General features: G+C 47.7%; 1 protein-coding gene across 1 annotated transcript in view; it reads left to right on the forward strand.

Moving 5' to 3' along the window:
• The first annotated feature begins 9,974 nt into the window (after nucleotides 1-9,974).
• LOC146343897 (uncharacterized) overlaps nucleotides 9,975-22,473 on the forward strand; it is a 160,551-nt gene continuing 148,052 nt past the window's right edge. Inside the window, exon 1 of the mRNA XM_084859765.1 lies at nucleotides 9,975-11,088. Coding sequence (XP_084715891.1) covers nucleotides 9,975-11,088 — 1,114 coding nt within the window. The remainder of the gene's footprint in view (nucleotides 11,089-22,473) is intronic.

Below are 22,473 nucleotides of genomic sequence, written 5' to 3' on the forward strand. Positions count from 1 at the left end.
TATTTGTAGTTTAAAGTGGAAGACCAATTATTGGTAGCACTAAGAACCCTCAGTCTGGAAGCACCCATAATGATATTGCCTACCACGATAACCTAAAACTGCCTAAGGGTGCGATCCTATGCATGTTCAGACAGAAAAAAGTACTGCAACTCCATGCTGACTGGGGAATACTGGGAGTTATAGGACTATTTAATATATATATATATATATATATATATATGCATAGGATTGTGCCCTAAACCAATTTAAATTAGAAGAAAGTACACTTTTTTTATAGTCTTCCAGGTAGGAAAATTTACCTTTGTGCATATATGCAGGTACTCAAACCTAAAAATAAAAACAATTAACACCTCAATCGTAATACATTATCCTAGGTAACAATGTTAAAAGGACACAGGATTTGTTGAAATACAAGTCCTCTGGGTGTACTTCCAGTTGTAAAATTGAGACACAATATGTACCCATATTATAGGGAGGTTGTGCATTCACTGTGAAGGTTAATCATTACTAGTAAAGTTAGTTCAGACCTTCTAATATAAAATGAAAGGATTATTGAGTAATATTGTTAGTGTCACATTTTATATCCTGCAACATCTCTTAAACATTGCTTGTTTCATCACCTGACTTGATTGCTGTTTAGTACATTGGAATTGTTTGTATCTTTTGAGATCTTCATGACAATAAAATTTTACATGGCATGAGTAAAAGGTTGAATGATGAAAAGTTGTAAATAAATAAAAGCCCATCATACAGAAGCCCTTAGTTTTCTTCAAGGTGGCAAAATATGTTGCTGACACAGAACTCTAAGGAATTTGCTCTGGGATTTCTGAAAGCCAGTAACCTATGGATTCAGTGGCAGGAGCTGACAAAATTACCATTCATAATGGAAACAGTGTATTCCCATTCTTGTTTTTTAAACAACAACCTTGGAGTCCTTGAAAACTAATATGCACAATAGCTGAAGAAAGGAAAGGTACAAAAGTCAATAATGAGGTGTCGTTAAACAGGAGCAGAGTGTCAACCCATGGAATAGTTTTGGGTGGTTAAGGGCACAATTCTATGCATGTTTAGACAGAGACAAGGCCTACTACAGCCAACTCCTACAGCCTTCAGCCAAATGCTGGCTGGGGAATGCTGGGAGTTGTAGGCCTTGTCTCTGTCTAAACATGCATAGGATTGTGCCCTAAAGGGCTGTTACATTCTAGACCCCAGAATAGTGAGGAGTTGTCATCAGAAACCTGTTGTGCTTAATTTGTAAAATGGATTGGGCAGTATCTAATGGGGTGCTTATACCCCTGGCAGTTTGTTTGTGCCCTTTCAATTCCCTTCTGCAAGCAGCTGGTCCTGCTGATTCCATTGCACAAGTAGAATCCACCACTTCTGGAGGTTCAGTGCTTCCTAGACAAAGCCCCCAGACTAGAGGAAATTTCTGGATCAGGGCAAGTTGGAGGAGCTGCTTTATGTGAGAAGCCCAGCTAAAATGAATGCCACAGGTTATGAAAGGTAGCACCAAGTCCAAGAGGTCATGGGCATGATTAACGAGCAGTGTTAAGGGAGCTATTAGAGAAAAGGGAGCTTCTTTCAGAAAATGGAAGTTCAGAAAAGGGAGCACAAGCTTGCACAAAGGCGATGCAAGCAGACAATGGGCTTCTTCACATGGAGCTTTTATCCTGCTATTGAGATTGCTCACTCACAGAAGTTTGTGGGCCCTTTAACCTCCAGGGCATATCCCGCACTAATTGACCTTTATTCCACTTTTTTATAGATTGGATATAATGAGGTATCAAATTACCCTGCTTGTGTTCCACTTGAGTTCCCTCTGTGAAAAAGGAAAAGCCGCAAGAAGAAGAGCTCGATCAATGAAACTCATGGAAAACTCAGAGATAGGGGAGAAGGGGAGGAGGAAAAGGAAGCACGTATAAAGGGAGTCTTTTGTGATCCTGCATTTAAAAGGGAGGCAGAAAGCCTCGTATTAAATGTGGGATCTTAGGCTGGTGTAGAGATGCTCAATAAGAGATGCAAAAAAGCATTTTGAAGAGCATACCACCAACAATATGAAGGCCAACAATAAATAATTCTTTAAATATATCAGAAGCAGAAAAACAGCTAGGGAGGCAGTTGGACCATTGGCTGACAATGGAGTTAAACAAGTATTGAAGGAAGACAAGGAGACCGGAGAGAAGGTTAAGGAATTATTTTCATCCATCTTCACTGCAGAAGATATAGGACAGATGCCTGTGCCTGAACTGATGTTTTCAGAAAGGGAGTCCGAGGAACTGAGGCAAATAGTGGTGACAAAAGATGAAGTTCTCAACCTTATTGATAAATTGAGAGCAAATAAATCACCAGGCCCAGATAGTATCCATCCTATATTTCTCAAAGAAATCAAAGTGCTGATCTTCTAACCATAATATGCAACATGACCCTAATATTAGCCTCTATACCAGACAACTGGAAGATGGCCAATGTAATACTAGGGATGTACGAAAGTCACTTACCTTTTTGCAGGTGTGATTTGCGGTGGGGGGGAGGCGCTCCATCTCTCCCCCCGGAATCCTCCCTGGCCAGCTCTGCTTTGCAGTGGCTCCGCGGAGCTGCCGACCAGGGCCATCCGCAGCCGGAGTTCCGGCCGTGGCCAGGCTGCTACGGATGCAAATGGCTGCCATTTGCGTCCTGCCAGGCTGCCATGATAGGCTACGTAAGTATTTACGTAGCCTATTACAGCAAAGAGCAGGAAAGCAAACGGCGGCCACTATGCCGTTTACGCCGCTGCTATTTTCGTGATAGGCTATGTAAATATTTACATAGCCTATCATGGTAAAGGCAGCCATGCAAATGGCATAGTGGCCGACATTTGCATGGCTGCCTTTACCGTGATAGTCTATGTAAATACTTACGTAGCCTATGATGGAAAGAGCAGCGGCGCAAACGGTGTAGTGGCTGCCGTTTGCGTTCCTGCTCTTTGCCGTGATAGGCTATGTAAATACTTACGTAACCTATCATGGCAGCCTGGCAGGATGCAAATGGTGGCTGCAGCGGCCGGCCAAAAGACCAGCCACCACCGCCGGAGCCTCCGCCACCGCCGGTAAGTTTCATTCCGGGGGGAATTCTGCAGGGGGGGAGGCTGTTCCGCCATGGGTTTTGGGGTGCTGAATGCCAGTGCATTTGGCCTCACTGAAATCCATGGCGGAATTCTCCGCCATCCCTATGTAATACCAATTTTCAAAAAGGGATTGAGGAGGGATCTGGGAAATTACAGGCTGGTTAGCATAACATCTGTTCAGGGTGAATTGTTGAAGGTATTACTAAAGATAAAACTAGTAAGCATAAAGAAGGACAAGCCCTGCTGAAAAATAATCAACGTGGCTTCTGCAAAGGTAAGTCCTGTCTTACTAAATTTTTAGAGTTCTTTGAGAGTGTCAATAAACATGTAGACAGGGGTGATCTGGTAGACATTGTTTACTTGGACTTCCAAAAGTCTTTTGACAAAATCCAAAGACTCCTGAGCAAACTTAGCAGTCATGGGCAGGTCCTTTTATTGATCAGTAACTGCTCAAAGAACAAAAAGCAGAGAGTAGGAATAAATGGTAAATTATCCCAATGGAGGGAAGGAAATAGTGGGGTCCCACAGGGATCTGTATAAGTTCCAATGTTTTTCAACCTGTTCATAAATGATCTGGAATTAGGAGTGAGCAGTGAAATGGCCAAGTTTGTGGATTACACCAAATAATTTAGTGAGGTTTGAAGAGCTCCAAAAGGTTCTCTCCAAACTGGGAAAATGGGCATCTAAATTGCAAATGTGGTTCAATGTAAGCAAGTGTAAAGCGATGCATGTTGGGGCAAAAAATCCCAACTTCAAGTATAGCCTGATGGGATCTGAGCTAGTGGTGACTGAACAGGAAAGAGATCTTGGGGTTGTGGTGGACAGCTCAATGAAGATGTCAACCCAATGTGTAGCCACTGCAAAAAAAAAAAAAGCAAACCCCATGTGAGGCATCATTAGAAAAGGAATTGAGAATAAGGGGTTCATCACACAGAGCTTTTATCCTGCTACTGAGATGGCTGTCTCTCAGAAGTTTGTGGGCTCTTTAGATGATGCCGTTATCCTCCAGGGTGTCTCCTGCCATTTCCTCCAGCCTATCTCATGTTTTCCCAAAATGCAAGAAATGTGGTATTTTTTTTTCCAGTCCACAGAACAGGAGCACCATGACTAGGGATGTACGGAAGTCCCTTACCTGAACCCGAAAGTTGATTCACGGTGGGGGGGATGCGCTCCGTCCCTCCCGCTGAAATTCTGGCCCGGGGGGAGGCGCCCCGTTCCTCCGGCCACGAATCCTGTCCTGCCAGGACGCAAATGGCGGCGGCCGTAGCCGCTGCCGTTTGCGTCCCTGCAGTCAGCCATGATAGGCTACGTAAATGTTTACGTAGCCTATCACGGCTGAGTGAAAAAACAAAAATAAAAACGCGTGTACGCAAACGGCGGCACCCATGGGTGCCTCCATTTGCTTTCTTTATTTTGGCACGTGTAGTCTACGTAAACATTTACGTAGACTACAGCAAAAATAAGGGGAATGCTATTTGCGTTCCCCTTATTTTCGCCGTAGTCTACGTAAATGTTTACGTAGACTACACGTGCCAAAATAAGGAACGCAAATGGCGGCACCCATGGGCGCCGTCATTTGCGTACGTGTGGATTTTTGTTTTTTTTTTCACTCAGCCATGATAGGCTATGTAAACATTTACGTAGCCTATCATGGTGTTTTTTAAAAAATCTAGCCGTGATAGGCTACATAAATCTTTACGTAGCCTATCACTTTTTTTTTAACTTGGAAATGGCGGTGTTGGCAGCCGGTCAGAAGACCGGCTGCTGCTGCCAAACCGCCGCCGGAGCCGCCGCCACCAGGGACATTCGCACAAGGTAAGTCCCATCCCGGGGGGGGCGGGGGGCAGACCGTTTCTCCACCAATTTCGGGGGGCCGAATGCGCTGGCATTCGGCCTCCCCAAGATTGGTGGAGAAATTCTCTGACATCCCTAACCATGACCTCCCTGTGAAATTCTCCTATAGCAGAAGAAAGCACTGTGTCTGCCTGCTGTGGGCATTTGTTTTCAGTTGCTGGTGCACAATCAGGATGAGATCTGACAGGAGCAAGGGCAAGAATCGCCTGCCAATTGCGTCTCCTGCCTCTGCATTTCTCAGCTGGAGGGATAAGAGTGTAGACTGCCTCCCTGCAACAAAGGGAGACACATCTGATCCCCCACCCCACCAAGCTCAGAAGCAACGTCCTCTGTTGTTTCAGAGCACCCTATTAAGTTCAGTGGGGCTTACTCCCAAGTAAGTGTGCCAAGGGTTGCAGACTTACAGCACAATCTTACATTTTATGCCTACTCAGAAGTAAGTCAGATGTTTCTTGGGGCTGTGACAGTACAGCAGAAGTTAAGCTACAAAAACAAGATTCCCCCCCCCCGTCCTTTGCACACATGCCAGGGAGGGCAGAAGGCACTCCCTCAGTTCAAACCACATGGCAGCTGTGTAAAGAAGCCCTCCCTAATCCCACAAAGAAACCAAAAGCAGGAAGCTCTGGAAAGGATGTGGGGTTTTGCTGGTTTTTTAAATGTAGAAACACCCTAAAACTGCCAATATCATACTGCCCTTATACAAATCTATGGTGTATCCACACTTGGAATGCCATGTCCAGTTCTGGTCACCACACCTAAAAGAAGATATTGTAGAGTGGGGAAAAGTGCAGAAAAGGGCAACTAAAATGTTCAAGGGGCTGGAGCATCTCCCCTATGAGAGAAGGCTACAGCAGCTGGGATTGTCTAGGTTGGAAAAAAGGAGGGTAAGGGGAGACATGACAGAGGTCTACAAAATTATGCATAGTGCAGATAATGTGGATAGGGAGACATTTTTCTCCCTCTCTCAAAATACTAGAACCTGGGGTCATCCTATGAAGTTGATTGGTGGGAGATTCAGGACAGATAAAAGGAAGTACTTCTTCACACAGCACATAGTTAAACTATGGAACTTGTTACCACAGGATGTAGTGATGGCACCAATTTGGATGGCTTTAAAAGGAGGTTGGTCAAATTCCTGGAGGAAAAGGCTATCAACAGCTACTAGTCTTGATGACTATGTGCTACCTCCAATACCAGAGGCAGTGGGCCCATGTACACCAGTTTCTGGGGAACATGGGCGGGAGGGTGCTGCTGCACTTGTGTCCTGCTTGTGCGTTCCTGGTTGATGACAGCTGGTTGGCCACTGTGTGAACAGAATGCTGGACTAGCTGGACCCTTGGTCTGATCCAGCATGGCTCTTCTTATGTAACCTGTCCTATTCCAGAAATGAGTGTTTATGCTAATTTCGGGTTGCCCCCAGAAGCACTAAATCTCTGTTCCATACGTGGTGGGTGCCACTTGCTGAAGAGAATCAGCAAGGTGCAAAAGACTCGGTGGGGGTGTAAGTGCCATGTTGGATACTGTCCCTTGCTGATAAACATGTTCATATCTGCTCTGACTTGGACTCCACATTGCCAGTGAGATAACTGAGGCAACCCTTTGCCCACTCTCAGTGGATGACTGTCACTTTGTTGTGCCTGAGGAAGTAGAAAATTTGCTTGGAGGAGTGGCTCCCACCACTTCTAAATAAGACCCATGTCCAGCCTGTTAAGAGCTGCTAGAGGAGGGCTGGCCAGTTGGATGGTGAAGGTTGCAAATGCTTTTTTGAAAGAGGTATATGTAAAACCATTGTTTATTTATTTAATCCATTTATAAACCAATTCCCACAGATAAAACATATGTTGGAGTAGTTTACAAAATCAGGCATTAAAATACAATGTAATTAATACAAATACTCATCAGATAAAACATTTAAAATCAAAACTCAAAACACAAGGATTACCAAAACTGGGCAGCACTATCAATCAAGAAAGGCCTGAGTAAAGAGATGAGTCTTTAACTGGTGCCTAAAAAACACACCATAATTGGTGTCTCCTCTCCATTAAAGAAACCTTCATTGCATCCTATCACACTAGATAGCTACTGGCCAGTTTCCATTCTGCCTTTTAAAAGCAAGGTCAGAGTGAGTGGTGGGCATGAATGGCAGGCATGAGTGGCTTTGTTTTTACTGTATTTCTTTGAATTGTTGTAATTACTCCTGTACACTGCCCTTTGATTTCATAATGAAGAGTGGTATATGAACATTATAAATAAATAACTGAATATGCCCTACCCGGCGCCAGCTTGCCTGGTTGAAAGGGGGGGGCCATTGCGGGCGGGTGGGGTGATAAGACGTATGGGCCTCTGATTGGTGCACCCCAGTTGCACCACCATTCGGGGAGGAGCAGGCCGAGTTGTCTTAAACTCGACCCCCTCCTTATCTCAGCTCTTTGGCGCGACGCAGCTAAAGACACGACGAGGGACTTTGGCCTGCTGGAGAACGGCTTCGTCCTCGTTCCAGCCGCCTGGACTCAGCGTGCTTCTGCGTGCCAAAATCTTTGCTTTACAGCTATTGACTTGCTGCTGGCCGTCGGGAGAGCCAACGTTGCTGCCTCCGGGGCAGTTATTGGTGATATCGTTCCGCCTCCCTCCCTCCCTCCCTCGCCGGTTCCTTTCCCCCGCCTGTCCGTCCGTTCCTCTCGCTCTCCTGCCCGCTCGCCCGCCCGCCCGCCCGCTCAACCCGCCCATTTGCTCAATTGCCCGCCTGCTCGCTCGCTCGCTCACTCGCCCACCCGCCCACTTGCCTGACTGGTCCGCCGGCCGCCGGGCCGGCTCACGGCCCGCCTGCCAGCCGGCCTGTCTACCTGGCCGCCGGCCTTGCCGGCCTCTTTCTCCTCGCCTTGCCGGCCTCCCGCCGGTGCCACCTCGGCCTGAGGTGTTGTCCCGGTAAGAAGTGCTGGTGGGCGGGTGTGCACGGCGCTGGTGTTTGCCGGTGGCAGCGCTTCAAGCGGCGGTCTGAGGGGCGCCTGGCTGCTGAGCTGAGTCGGAGCGTGTATATCACAGCCCCGATTGGTCGTCTCCCAAGGGCTTGGGACGTCTCCCCCCCCACCCCCAAAATAAATAAATAAATAAATAATAAAAAATTAATTACTTAAATTACGATTATTAAATATTTAATTAATAAAATTGAGTGACAGAGGCGGCTGCCTGTTTGGCGCCTCCGGAGACAGGGTGCCCTTGGCTGAGGGCGCCCATGCTCAAACGCAGCTCCATCACCTTGGGCCCCTGGCTGCGCCTCTTGAAATCTGATTTTCTATCTAAACGGTAGTGCAGCGCTCCCATCTTCATCCCTAGGCCTCTCTGTCTTGGTCTGGAACTCGTACCTGCAGATCTTAAGACTGCGGGGTGGCTGCCTATTGTCTGGGGTGCCCAGCGGCTTTCTTAACTCTTTGATAGCAACTAGGTTAATTCACCTCCTGCATCATGCCTCCCAAGAAGGGCCAGGGTGGTAAGAAAGGGAAGGGGAGGGCCGCTCCCCCCCTCCCCAAAAGTTCGCTGCCAAGGCCCGATTCTGACTCTGATGAGGGCGCAGACCCAGTACTGGCATCAATTCTTTCTCGTTTGGAAGCTGCTGAGCATTCCTCGGGGATCCCTCCTCCTCCCTGGGCCAGGCACAAAAAATCCTCAGTGGTCCAGCACAAGCGAACGTGACAACAGACCCAATGCTCGTTGCTCCTTTCTATATCAGATCGTCTGGACGCTATTGAGGCATCCACTTCCTCTTCCTTGGCTCTTCCAGAAGGCTCACCGCCTTCAGCGGAGCTCCTCCCTTCTGCTGCCACATCTTCCCTGGGCGCACAAGCAACAACCTTGGTTTTTCCAGCTGGGGATCAGAGCATGCCCACGATTGGTACAGGTGAGACCGCTTTGGCACCTCAATTCGCCTGGCCGGGTATGGGGCAAATCAACCCCTTGGGTTGGGTGCCGTGGGTTACCTTTCAAGGCGGCCCAGTCCCCCCTTGTACACTTCCTTCAGTTATTTCAGGCCCCGCAGCTAGTACTCCTCAGCCCGTTGCCTCGGCCTCAACTCCTAGTTCAGCTGCTTCATCAGGCAGCCCTCCCAGTTCTTTGGGGCCTGGCACTTCATTCCTCTTACTACTACCAGCAGGAGACGCCACTGCACCTGCCCCGCCGTTAGTCCAGCCTCATCTGCTTAACGTCGCCTCCACCAGTGTTTGGCAGGGGCCCGCCAGTTCGGTTAGTGACCCCCTAGCTTCCCTACCTCCTTCCCTGCTAGCCCCACAGTTGTCCTCGATTGACCCATGAGCCAACCTGAGTAGAGGATCTATGCCCACTGGTGCGACGTCCTCCCCTATTGGTTTTCACTTAACCATTGCTACTAGAGAAAAGATATTGCGGGGTGAATTTATCGATGTCTTTGCCCTGCTCTTTCATGAGCCCAAACCCAGCAACAAAGTTAGGACCCGTGACCGGGATCTTGAGCGGAGCAAAGCTCGCAAGGTGCCTCGCACCTGGGCGAACTGGTTGCCAGGCTTTTTAATTTACGCAGGCATCCTCCAGCAGAGGTTCCCTGAGAGGGTTTGGGTTCTCACCAAGTACCTCGACATAATATTCAGGGCTTACTCCGAATATAAGGGGAGCGCATGGCTGGCTTACGACGAGGCCTTCCAAAGGAGGGCCGCCATCGACCCCTCCATGCACTGGGATCTGAAGGACCAGGACCTTTGGCTCCAATTCATGACCCCTTCTAGGCCAGGCTTCGGCGACAGGTCTGACAGCGGCCATATCCTGGCCAAGCTGTCGCCCTCAATAGCCACCAAGACTATTGCGGGTCCAGGGGTTCAACACCGCTGGCTGTGCTGGGAGTTCAACTCCAAAGGTTCCTGCTCCCATAACCCATGCTGCTTCTGGCACGAGTGCTCCCTTTGTGGCGGTCAACACTCCTGCTCCTCTTGCCCAAGAGCCAGAGGTTGGAGAGGTCCCCCAAAGGATGGCCGGGGTGGCAGAAAATAGGGCGATGGGTATCCTTCCCCTCCCAAAGGGTCCCAGCCCAATTAAGATTGTTCCACTCCTTCAACTTCTAGGTCGTTACCCAAATTGGCGGGCAGCGATCTACTTGGAACACGGCTTTACATTGGGTTTCAGGATTCCCTTTACGGGCCTGCGCAGGCCGTATTTGACCAGTAACCACCGGTCTGTTCTTAGCATGTGGCGCCTGGTGCAAGATAAGATTAACAAAGAAGTTCAGTCAGGTCGAGTCATCGGCCCCTTTTCCTCGCCCCCGCTACCCAACCTGAGGATTTCCCCTTTGGGAATTATACTCAAGAAATCACCCGGTGAGTTCAGGTTAATTCATGACCTCTCTTTCCCCAAGGGCCAGTCGGTTAATGATGAAATTCCAGATTACCTATGTTCTGTGCGTTATACATCCTTTGACGCTGCAGTAGCCATGATAAGAGCTCTGGGCCGTGGGGCATTGATAGGCAAGTGTGATATCAAATCCGCTTTTCGCATTTTGCCCATCAATCCTCTGGATTTTGATTTGCTGGGATTTTCCTTCCAGAACAAATTTTACATCGACCGCGCCCTCCCTATGGGATGCTCCATCTCTTGCGCCATGTTTGAGACATTTAGTACCTTTCTGGAATGGGCTATACAGGACAAGACGGGCTGCAGTGATGTGGTCCATTATTTGGATGACTTCCTGTTTGCTGGACCCGGGGACGGCAATCAATGCTCTGACCTGATTAGGGCATTCATATCCCTTTCCTCAGACTTGGGTGTCCTTTTGGCACACGAGAAGACAGAGGGCCCAACTGTTACTTTGACGTTCTTGGGGATCGAGCTTGATACCTGCGCACAGTGTTCTCGTCTCCCCCACGAAAAATTGGTGATACTTAAAAATAAGCTCCAGTCCATCTTGCACCTTCGTAAAGTCTCTCTTAGAGAACTACAGGAAATTGTTGGCCATCTGAACTTCGCTTGTAGAGTGGTTGCCCCCAGCCGTGCATTCCTGCGACGGCTCTGCTGGGCAATGCGGGGTATTCAACTCCCACATCATTGCACCAGAGTCACCTCTGCTATGCGCATGGACCTGCGGGTATGGCTTAAATTCCTGAGGGACTTTAATGGCATCTCCTTTTGGAGACGCGAATTACTTCTACGAGCCGACATGCAGATCCATTTGGACGTGGCTGGCACCTTTGGTTTTGGGCTAATTTGGTGAGACCGGTGGTGCCTGGGCCAGTGGCCGGAGACCTGGGCCGCTGGCGGTATCAATCGGGACCTCACCTTTCTGGAATTCTTCCCCATTTACGTGGCTGTACATATTTGGGCAGACTTGATGGCCAACTCTGTCGCCCCTTTTTTGGTGTGACAACTTGGCCGTAGTGCATGTCATTAATACATTATCCTCTAGAAACCAAAGGGTCATGGATTTAGTTAGAGCATTTACCCTCCAATGCCTACGCCGCAATGTATGGTTCCTCGCCTGCCATGTGCCAGGTCTGGGGAACCTGGTAGCCGATGCTTTGTCATGAAACCAGATCGACAGGTTCCGTGCGTTGGCTCCGTGGGCCCGTCCGCTGCCAGACCCCACACCAGACGAACTGTGGGAGATTGGTGCTCTCAAGTCGAACACACAATCCTGAATTCTATAGCCCCCAGCACTAGAGCTGCCTACGAGAGAGCAGGTAGGGAGTTTGGTGCCTTCAGGTGCGGGCTTTAGTTGCAGGATGTGTGGCCCTTACCTGTGGACCACTTGTTACAATTTTGAGTACATCTGCATAACAAGGGACTATCGGCTAGGTCCATTTCGGGGAATTTTATTTATTTATTTATTTATTTATTTATTTATTTCATTTCTATACCGCCCAATAGCCGAAGCTCTCTGGGCGGTTCACAAAAACTAAAACCAAACAACACACAATAAAACAATTTAAAATATATAGAACATTAAAACCACAATATAACAATACAACCACAATAAAACCTAGCAGCAGTACAGGAGTTTAAAATACAGATTTAAAACAGCAAAGATAAAAATTTAGAAAGCTAAAATGCCTGGGAAAATAAAAAGGTCTTCACCTGGCGCCGAAAAGAGTACAATGTAGGCGCCAGGCGAACCTCACTAGGGAGCTCATTCCAGAGCCGGGGTGCCACAACAGAAAAAGCCCTCCTCCTAGTAGCCACCCGCCTCACTTCCTTTGGCAGGGGCTCACGGAGAAGGGCCGCTGATGATGATCTTAAGGTCCGGGCAGGCACATATGGGAGGAGGTGATCCTTCAGGTAACCTGGCCCCAAGCCGTTAAGGGCTTTGAATGTTAACACCAGCACTTTGAATCGGGCCCGGAAATGGACTGGCAGCCAGTGCAGCTGGAAAAGTACTGGCGTAATATGAGCTCGCAGGCCAGTCCCTGTTAACAATCTTGCTGCCCTATTTTGGACCAGCTGAAGTTTCCGGACCATTTTCAAAGGCAGCCCCACGTATAACGCATTGTAGTAATCCAGACGAGAAGTTATCAGAGCATGGATAACTGTAGCTAGGCTATCTCTGTCCAGATAAGGGCGTAGTTGGTATACCAGCCTAAGCTGATAAAAAGTGCTCCGTGCCACTGAGTTCACCTGTGCCTCAAGTGACAGTTCTGGATCCAAGAGCACCCCCAAACTACGAACCTGATCCTTTAGGGGGAGTGCAACCCCCTCCAGAACAGGTTGAATATCACCTAGCCGGGCAGACGAACCACCCACTAACAGTACCTCCGTCTTGTCTGGATTGAGTCTCAGTTTATTAGCCCTCATCCAGTCCATTACCGTGCCCAGGCACTGATTCAGAACAGCCACTGCCTCATCTGGTTTTGATGAGAAAGAGAGGTAGAGCTGGGTGTCATCCGCATATTGATGGCACCTCAGCCCACACCTCCGGATAACCTCCCCCAGCGGTTTCATGTAGATGTTAAACAGCATGGGGGATAGAATAGAGCCCTGTGGAACCCCATGGCACAATTGCCATGGCACAGAGCAATAATCCCCCAGCACCACCTTCTGGAATCGGCCATCCAAGTAGGAGTGGAACCACTGTAGTGCAGTGCCTCCAACTCCCAACCCAGACAACCTATCCAGAAGGATACCATGGTCGATGGTATCGAAAGCTGCTGAGAGGTCCAGGAGAATCAACAGGGTCGCACTCCCCCTGTCCCTCTCCCGGCAGAGGTCATCCCACAGGGTGACCAAGGCGGTTTCCGTTCCAAAACCAGGCCTGAAGTCCGATTGAAATGGATCTAGATAATCCGTTTCATTCAAGAGTGCCTGGAGCTGTCCTACAACCACCCGCTCAAGCACCTTGCCCAGGAAGGGGATGTTGGCCACTGGCCTATAATTGTTAACATCCTCTGTGTCCAGGTTATGCTTTTTCAGGAGTGGTCTAATTACTGCCTCTTTTAAAGTGGCAGGCACCACTCCCTCTCTCAAGGAGGAATTTACAACCTCCTGGACCCAGCCGGACAACCCCTCCTTGTTTGATTTAATAAGTCATGAAGGGCAAGGGTCAAGCACACAAGTGGTCGATCGGACTTGGCCAAGCACCTTGTCCGCATCCTCAGGCCTCAGTAACTGAAACTCATCCAATAAAACTGGACCAGACGGTGCTCTGAACGCCTCTACCAATGGAACTGCATTAATCGTGGTGTCCAATTCATGACGAATCTGAGTGACTTTATCCTCAAAGTGCCGCGCAAACTTGTCACAGCATGCTACCGAGGGTTCCACCGTCTCTCTCCCTGGCCCAGAATGTAACAGGCCGCGAACCACTCGGAAAAGCTCCGCTGGACGACACTGAGAAGATGCAATGCTGGTGGAAAAGAACTGCCTCTTTGCCACCCTCACCGCCACAGAGTAGGCTCGATAGTGGGCTCTTACCTGTGTTCGGTCAGACTCAGCACAAGTTTTCCTCCACCTGCGTTCTAGCCATCTCCCCTCTTGCTTCATTGCCCTCAGCTCAGGTGTATACCAAGGAGCTGGCCGGGCTCTGCTCAGAGGGAGAGGGCGCTTGGGTGCGATCGTGTCAACCGCCCGAGTCATCTCTGCATTCCACAGAGCGACCTGGGCTTCGACAGGAGCACCAGCCATACCAGCAGGAAAATCCCCCAGAGCCCTCTGGAATCCATCGGAATCCATTAATCTCCGGGGGCGGACCATTTTAATAGGTCCCCCACCCTTGCAGAGGGGAAAGGCTGCCAGAAGTCTAAACCTCAGCAGGAAGTGATCTGACCATGACAAAGGGACAGATGTTAATTCCTCTACTTTCAGATCACCATCCTCCTGCCCAGTCGAGAAAACCAGATCAAGCATGTGTCCTTTTATATGCGTTGGGCCGATGACATGTTGGGACAGCCCCATGGTCGTCATGGCGGCCATGAAGTCCTGAGCCGCCCCGGATACAGCGGCCTCGGCATGGAAGTTGAGATCCCCCAGGACCATCATCCTGGGGGTCCTCAACACCAAGTCCGAGACCACCTCCGTCAGCTCAGGCAGGGAGTCTGATGGGCAGCGGGGTGGGCGGTACACCAACAGAATCCCTAATCTGTCCCGGGTACCCAACACAAGGTACAGACACTCAAGATCTGCACTCGAATGAGCAGGAAGCCTGGAGAGGGAGATTGAATTCCTATAGACCACGGCAACCCCCCCTCCCTGACCCTCAAGTTGGTGTTGGTGCTGCACTGAGTACCCAGGAGGGCACAGCTGGGAGAGAGTGACCCCTCCCAGTTCCCCCACCCAGGTCTCAGTAATACATGCCAGGTCAGCCCCCTCATCCACAATCAAATCATGGATGAGGGAGGTCTTATTTTGGGCCGACCTGGCATTCAGCAGCAGCACCACCAGACCCGAGGGCAGACTGGTAAGGCTGCCAGGAACCATCAGGTTGGGGGAAGAACCAGAAGAGGGGACAGCTGTAAGGTGTCTAGCCCCTCTTCTCCTCAGCTGGCCTGTTAATCCCCCAACGCCATACCTCCCCCTGCCCATGACCACAGTTATGGTGGCACCTCCCCCACCCCCTGAGTTGTCCAATAGTCCTCCCAGGCACATATTAAAATATTAAGATATAAAATATACAAAAGTTTAAAAGAATATAAAAGAGATAAAAGAGAACAGCAGCTAAGAAGGAGCAGATAGTCCACGTTTGCCCCTTCCCCTGGTCTTTAAAGCTGCTGCCCTCTGCTGCTGCTGCTATTTGCTGCTGGTGTTGTGGCTGCTGGTGTCTCTGGAGAGGCAGGTGGGTAGGTCTTGCGACTCCAAGTGCAACGCTTAAGTACCTGTGGGCAGGGGCAGAAGCAGGCTCAGGCTCAGGATCACCCGGTGCAGCTGCTGGCTGGTCCTCCTTCCCCAGGCTCCTTCCCGAGCAGCCTCTGGCAGCCCCACCTTAAGTACCTGTGGGCGGGGGCAGAAGCCTTTTGGGCCAAAGTGCGAGGGGTAGAGGACTCCACCTCAGATTTCTGAATTAGGAGAGCTGTGCAAGGCTGGGCACGGATGTTTTCTGCCCCGCCAGACTCCAGGCACCCTTTATCGCCAGTTATTCTCACAGGACTTCAGGCATTGTGGCCCTCCCTTTGCTCTTCTCCATACGAAGCCTCCCTCTTTCACACTGCAGCTTTAACAGCCGTTTACGGGGCCCTCAGAATTTCAGAACTGGTCTGGGCCTCCAAATCTGACACCTCCGGGAGGGCCTTGAGGTATTCAGATATCCTGATCCAGCTTAGCCTGATTCACCTCCATATTCGACATTCAAAAACCGATCAATCAGGCAAGGGAGCATTGGTTACCCTTAACCAGGCCCAGGCTGACGAGTTATGCCCGGTCAGGGCCTTGCGGGCTTTCATTGAGCATCACGGGGCAAAGGAGGGTCCCCTATTTTGCCATGCGGATGGTTCACCACTGACAAAGTTCCAATTTTGGGCAGTCACTAAGGTAACCTTGACCACACTGGGTCTGGGGCATTACCGTTTCGGGACTCACTCATTTCATATTGGGGCGGCCTCTACAGCAGCTGCCATAGGTTTTTCATCCAAGCAAATGAAAGCGGTAGGGAGATGGCGCTCCAGGGCCTTCCGCTCTTACATTCACAAGTTGCCTGATGCTTCTTGATGATTCTCTTCGCCTTCCCCAATGTTTTATTTGATGGGATTCAACCGACGTTGGCACGGGTGCTCATTTGTGGGCACAGTATGGTTTTTTGGGCTGCTCGCAGAGCTTCTATGTCGGCCTTCGTATCCTGGCTGCAGTTTCCCCAACAGGTGGCAATACAATGGCTCGGCCGACGGGGTATGCGATGGGACGGTCCTCTCCCCACACTCTTTCAACGAGGTTTGGTCAGTTTCCCTCCATAGGTCCTGGTGTTACACCTTGGAGGGAACGACCTGGGCTACAAGCCTGGAAAGGGCTTGATTGAGCAGGCATTGGCTGATCTGCAGACGATCCGACATCACTGGCCGGGGGTGACCATATTATGGTCCTCAATGCTCCCGAGAATCATGTGGAGGGCACAGAGCAATGCGGCCATGGAAAGGGCCCAGCGCAAGGTGAATAGAGAACTGGCATGTGGGTTGTCAGATCATGGCGACGGTTGCATCAACCACCAAGGAATTCATTGGACTAGGAGGGAGCTTTACAGGTAGGACGGCGTCCACCTATCAGACATAGGCAATGATTTATTTTTGGCCGATCTGCAAAGGGGCCTGCGGGAAGTTCTTCTGCGCAGGTGGGGGGAGTTTCACAGGCAATAGGCCTATGACTCCTGTGGCGGCTAGGACGGGCAAAACTGGAAAGGGAGTAGGGATGGTGTGCACGCAGAGGCACCTTATGGTGACAGGTGATGCCTGAGGGCCCCCCGAATGGGTTGTGCGGCTCGGCGGGGGGATAAGGGTTGCCTGGGAGACCAAGCCTACTCACTCACCCAGGTGTTGTGCGGCACCGGGTTGGGGGTGATACCGGAAGGTCTACCTCCCCCACAAGTGGCAGTCTGGAGGGATGGCGAGATCACCGCCACCCCTCAGGCTGGGTGTGTTTTCGCCCATGAAGTGTCAGCTAGCCGCTGACACAGTTAGATGCCCGTCCTAGTTACCCCTTTGCAAATATTTCAATAAAATGTGGCCAATTTTCAATCCAAGCTTGTTGTCTGCGTCTTCTTTAACCCATCTCCACTCACAAATGCATGCATGCATGAAAATAGCAGATGCCATGGAGGTATCCCTGGGCATGAATCCTGCAAAATGTCAGAAGACTAGGTGCAGGGACTCAGGCATTATGATGAATGGGGCGGGGGTGTTAAGGTGCTTGTTTGTTTTTTCCTGCTTAGTTGGCACTAGAGTCACAGAAAGTGCAATAAGACAGGGCTGGATGACAAATATGGAGCACAGAGTGGCAGAGGCAGAAGTACTTGAACAGCTTTTCCAATGAACAGCACCCAATGCTACACCCTCCCAGGTCCAACAGACTTCACCAAACCTCTTTTAACATTCCTGCTTCTGGGAGAAAACACCAAACACTGGATCAATCCTGCAATATATTACTTCAACATCCTTCCCTCAAAGCACCAAGATTGAAGAGCCCTGGTAAAATCGTACACTGTGATTAAAAACTAGAACTGCCATTCACAAAATGACAGGCCCTCCTCTTCTTCCTGCTCTCCCCACCCTATTTTCCTTATATAGAAAGCTTGGGGAGAAACGTATCAATTTTTGGCAACCCACTGTCTGTATCACTGCCACCCTCTAGATCCTGAATATTCACAGTGGTCCTGATTCAGTTTCAGTCCACTTCACTGGAGCACTGCTTTGCTTTGGAAAGGAGAGGAAAGGTTCCTCCTGTGCAAGCACCGGGTCATTACTGACCCCGAGAGGGACGCCGCTTATGCTGGCATTTTCATGGCAGACTATAGTGGGGTGGTTTGCCATTGCCTTCCCCAGTCGTGACTACCTTTCCCCCAGCAAGCTGGGTACCACCTCGGAAGGATGGAGGGCTGAAATGGCTAAATCAGCCTGATTCAGTGCAGGATTCATAAGGCTCTGAAGCACATCCCAACTCTCCACTCAGTCATTTCCATGAGGTTTCTGTATCATTCAGCTGAACTTCCACCTTGTTTTTATTACTTCCAAATTTATATGTCTAGCTGTTAACACCTGCTTTCTGCCCCATCTCTTATAAGTGCTTTTCTGATATATTTCCCCCTGGCTGGTAACATTACTAATTCAATATGGTAATGCAGAAATCCTCAGATTTCTGCCCAAATTCTTTTTCTTCCCATTACTGCTATTCCATACCTGCAAAGCAGAAAGCTAGGATCAACACCCATGAAGATCAGGCAGATGTCAAGTGAGAATGGAGACCTTACACTTAGAATAAATCTAAGGTGTGACAAATGTTAGACAATAAAGGCATCTGTGAGGAGCCATCAGGGAGTTGCCATGTAGTCCCCTGGGATTCCCAGGTTACCTGTGATAAGATCCTGCATTAGCTAGCGATAGTTGAAGAAAACACATGCCAATCAGGACAAGGGTTCTTAAAATGGTGCAAAGATTTTGAGAGAGGATGAAGGCATGGGGCAGAAGCAAAGGATAAAAGCCTGAATGCTGGAGGGAAGGAAGACAAAGCAGGCTCAGGAGGAGTGGTTGGAGGGAGCAACCCTAAAGACTGGAAGGTACAGAAAAGTGTAGTAAGTGAACAGATACAAAAAGGAGTGGACAAGAAAAGACTTAGCCACTTTGCAACACCCTGAGCAATGGCTCATCCTGATCCTATATCTACTTATCAATGGCTTTCATCATGACACAGGCAATCTTTCTGATCCTGCAGGTACTTACTTGTATCACCCACAGACATTCAGCATGGTTCAGCAATCACTTGCCTCACTCAGTGACTGTCATCCTAGTCCTGAAGTTACTTGCCTTTATCACCCACAGACATTCATCCTAGTCATGCAGCTACTTACCAGTATTGCTCCAGGCCATACATACCACCTTATACTGTGATACTTATACTTACATAGTAACCTAAGGAGTAATTCTGATCCTGAAACAACAGACTCAAATGATCCTGTGAGGTACCAAGGATCAATAAAGTCTATATTTGCTATAATTATGTTGTCAGCATGTTCTTTTTGGTTGAAAGCGGAGGAAATGACATGTTCCTCTTGATGGAAGAGGATAGCTTTGTGACAGTATCTCAGCTATATCTCCAGTAATGTAACTAGCCAGTAAGTCCCTTATTCCAGTTGTCTGTTTGGGCCTTAAAAAATGAAAACTTAATCCATTTATATGCACACCAGCTCTCCCATGCTTCCTTTCCGACAGCTCTCTACTTGTGAAAAACCTTACACCTATTATTAATCAAGCCATTTCCCTACCTTGCCCTAAATTCCTTCTCTAAACCTATTGTCCCCACCAAATAATCAGCCTTCTCATTTTATCTTCTTCATTTTCATGTCAAATGCTGTTGGCTCAAATACACATATTTATTAGTCACTGGCATCCTTTCAAGCACTTGGATGCTTTCCTGGTAATCAGATGGCTGAGCTAAAATTTGCTGATCAGTTTCCAGCTTTTAAAAATTGAATTCATAAAGCAGCATCTTCAGAGATGTTCACAACCCCCACTATTATTTAAACATTTCAGGTGTTAAGGGTTTTTTTTAGCATCAAATATGAAAAGTTTGCTATGGAAAAGCCTGCTTTCGGTCAAGCAAACAGCTTAATCTCAACAATTAAGATTTCACCTTCAGTCCAAATGATGTTTTAAGGAAAGCACAAGGCCCAGCCCTGGAACATCTGAATAATTAAAATAATAAGAAGAGAGTGGTTCTATGTACTGGCTGAGTAACGTATTTCTCACTGCAGCAAAATCACACCCTGCTCCCACCTTTGGAGTTAAGAGTGCAGGATTTCCAGATCACACAGTGTCGTTTCAGGTTGAAGAGCATGAGGTTGTATACTTCCCTTTTAAGATATTAACAACTGGACAAAGCATTACTAGTGCTATTTCTAGTTGGGAGGGGGCTTGTCATCCATCTAGTCTGACCCCCTGCTTGGTGCTGGAAATCCAGAGCAGGCCACTGTCCAACCTCTGCTTGAAAACCTCCACTGTAGAAGAGTCCAACACTCCTTTACCTTTTGGTCATTGGGTCAATTGTCAAACTGCTTTTAACTGTTGTCAACTAAAATCCACTCTCTTATAATTTCAACCCATTAGATCTTGCCTGTGGGAACCAGTCTTTTATGTGATGGCTCTTCAGAACCTTTAGTCTTGTCAACTATTTTATATATCATTGCTTTTATGATATTATGAGCTACTGTAAATAACCCTGTATTTAAAAAAAAAACACAAAACAGCACCTCAAGGGCAGTTGGAAATGTTTCAAATACATAAATACATACATATATACATACATAAAATGTCTCAATTTTCTCTGTTCTGATATGCTTGTTTTTAGCTGTATTTTCTGGAGTCCATTGGTCTTACAATATTTGCACTTAAGAAAAGTCAGACAAGGGCCAACAATCTAACATGGCTTTCACACAAGTGATTGTGACAATTTCCAAGTATAGATTCACATGGATAATAGAGTGTATGAAACAGGCAATTATGATACAATCATACAGATGGCAAAAATGCCCATGATTTGAGCAGTGTTTTTAGTCTCTAGGCTCACAAGACCACATTGCATCTGTGCTAGATGCATTCATAGTTGCCTAGTTTACACACTAGCTTTCCCAACTCAGCACATGCCTAAGAACAATCAGGACCATTCATGTGCGCTGCAAAAAGATGTGGGAGAGTTGTCCCTTAGATAATGACATATTGCTGTGCCAAAATATTGAAAGAATTGAGCAACTTATTTTAATTATTTAAGAAAAAAAGATAAAAAGGCTTAAGCCAAACAAACAAAACACCTGTGTTTCAGCACATGTTACTGTATTCTTATTGACATGTGGTTACACTATTTCATTAATTTAGAACATCGAAACTAAAGATATGGAAGTGAGCTAAAGTGAGAGAGCAGAATCAACTTTCTCCAGATTCAATTTATAACTGTGCTGAACCTCCTGCTGCATAAATGAGAGCAGATCCAACTATTGACCATTCCAGGTACACCTATCTGTGGAAACATACGAATCAGCAAATTGTGCCTCCTCATATTAAACTTTTGCCTCTTCAGGTCGATAATGGCAGAATTACAGTATCAGCCTTATCACCGCTACAGAGGATTTTATCAGTGAACTCCATTATTGGCAAAAATGTCGTTCTGTAAAGTCTTGCTAATTTGAATTCAATAGGCTATTATGGTGGAGTCTTGAAAGAACAAGTCCTTTCTGTGTGCCATGATTATACCTTTAAAGGGCCTCTTGTCGGTATTCACAGAATCACTTTGTCTTGTTGTATGAACATGTCCAATCCTTGTTTGTTTGTTTAATAAGGCGATTCATACACCAGCACTCACCATACCTACCAATGTCCTACAATCTATAGTAACAGATGGCATCTTTACTTAGAATTTTAGTTAGAGGCCCTAAAGTAGCCTCAAGGCAAGGAGTACTTCTAAAGCACGAAGAAGCATGCTGTTTAATTATCATCCATTCTGATTCCAAATCTTTTCCCCTCAACTGTTGCCTCTTGTCCATTTCTTTCTCCCTTCTCTCCACTTCCTTCTCCCTCCTCTCTGTATCTTTCTCCTTCATCTCTGCTTTCATATAGACCATCACATACTTGTGTAGCAGAATATGCCTTCTAGCATGTAGAGTTGATAAGAATGTATTGTATTCTGTACATGTGACTAGTTATGGATTGTATTCTTGGAAATGAGGGAAGGCTGCCACGTGTGGATCAGTCAAGTAAAGAAAGCAGTAAGCTGCTTAGCTTACTAGGAAAGCTCTTATCTAGGTGTTGCTGGTGTCGATGGCAGAACTGGCTGCATTGAGAACAATGGGAAAGCTGCTACAACCAGGTCTGAAACTAAGAGTGAGGTTGTCGACATTGTAGGGGTTATAATAGACCAGGGTTAGATTTGCTTAGCAGAGAGATCCTGGGAGAATAAGACACCTGCCATACATGCTTAGGCTGGCTTTGCCCACCATGCCTTCCATTTAAGTAGTTATGAAACTTTGATATTGACTGTTAGATTGAGAGGAACCTAGGTTTACTGTATTAACAATATGCTGGCTACTATTTTCATTATACTTTTAATGATCATAACTTATGTGTATTTAGGGATGTTTGTAATTTGCCTCATCTTAGCTAAAGTTTGTTATTTTCTTAGACTGTCTGGGCAATAAATATATATTCTTTAATAATAACTTTGTGTTGTCTGACTTGAGACAAGTTTCAGGGACCATTACCCATATTTACATTATTCTTGAAGCCCAAAGCACTCAGTAAAGAGTTGTAAATCTATTACTGAGTGGAGTCTGTCCTTAAAGCCATTGTATTCTCTCTGGATCTAGTGATTCTCAGACACACCCGCTTAAGTTT

The sequence above is a fragment of the Heloderma suspectum genome, chromosome 5 (assembly GCF_057233095.1).
Source record: "Heloderma suspectum isolate Gila_16-S chromosome 5, 16-S_ref, whole genome shotgun sequence".
Classification (NCBI taxonomy): Eukaryota; Metazoa; Chordata; class Lepidosauria; order Squamata; family Helodermatidae; genus Heloderma; species Heloderma suspectum.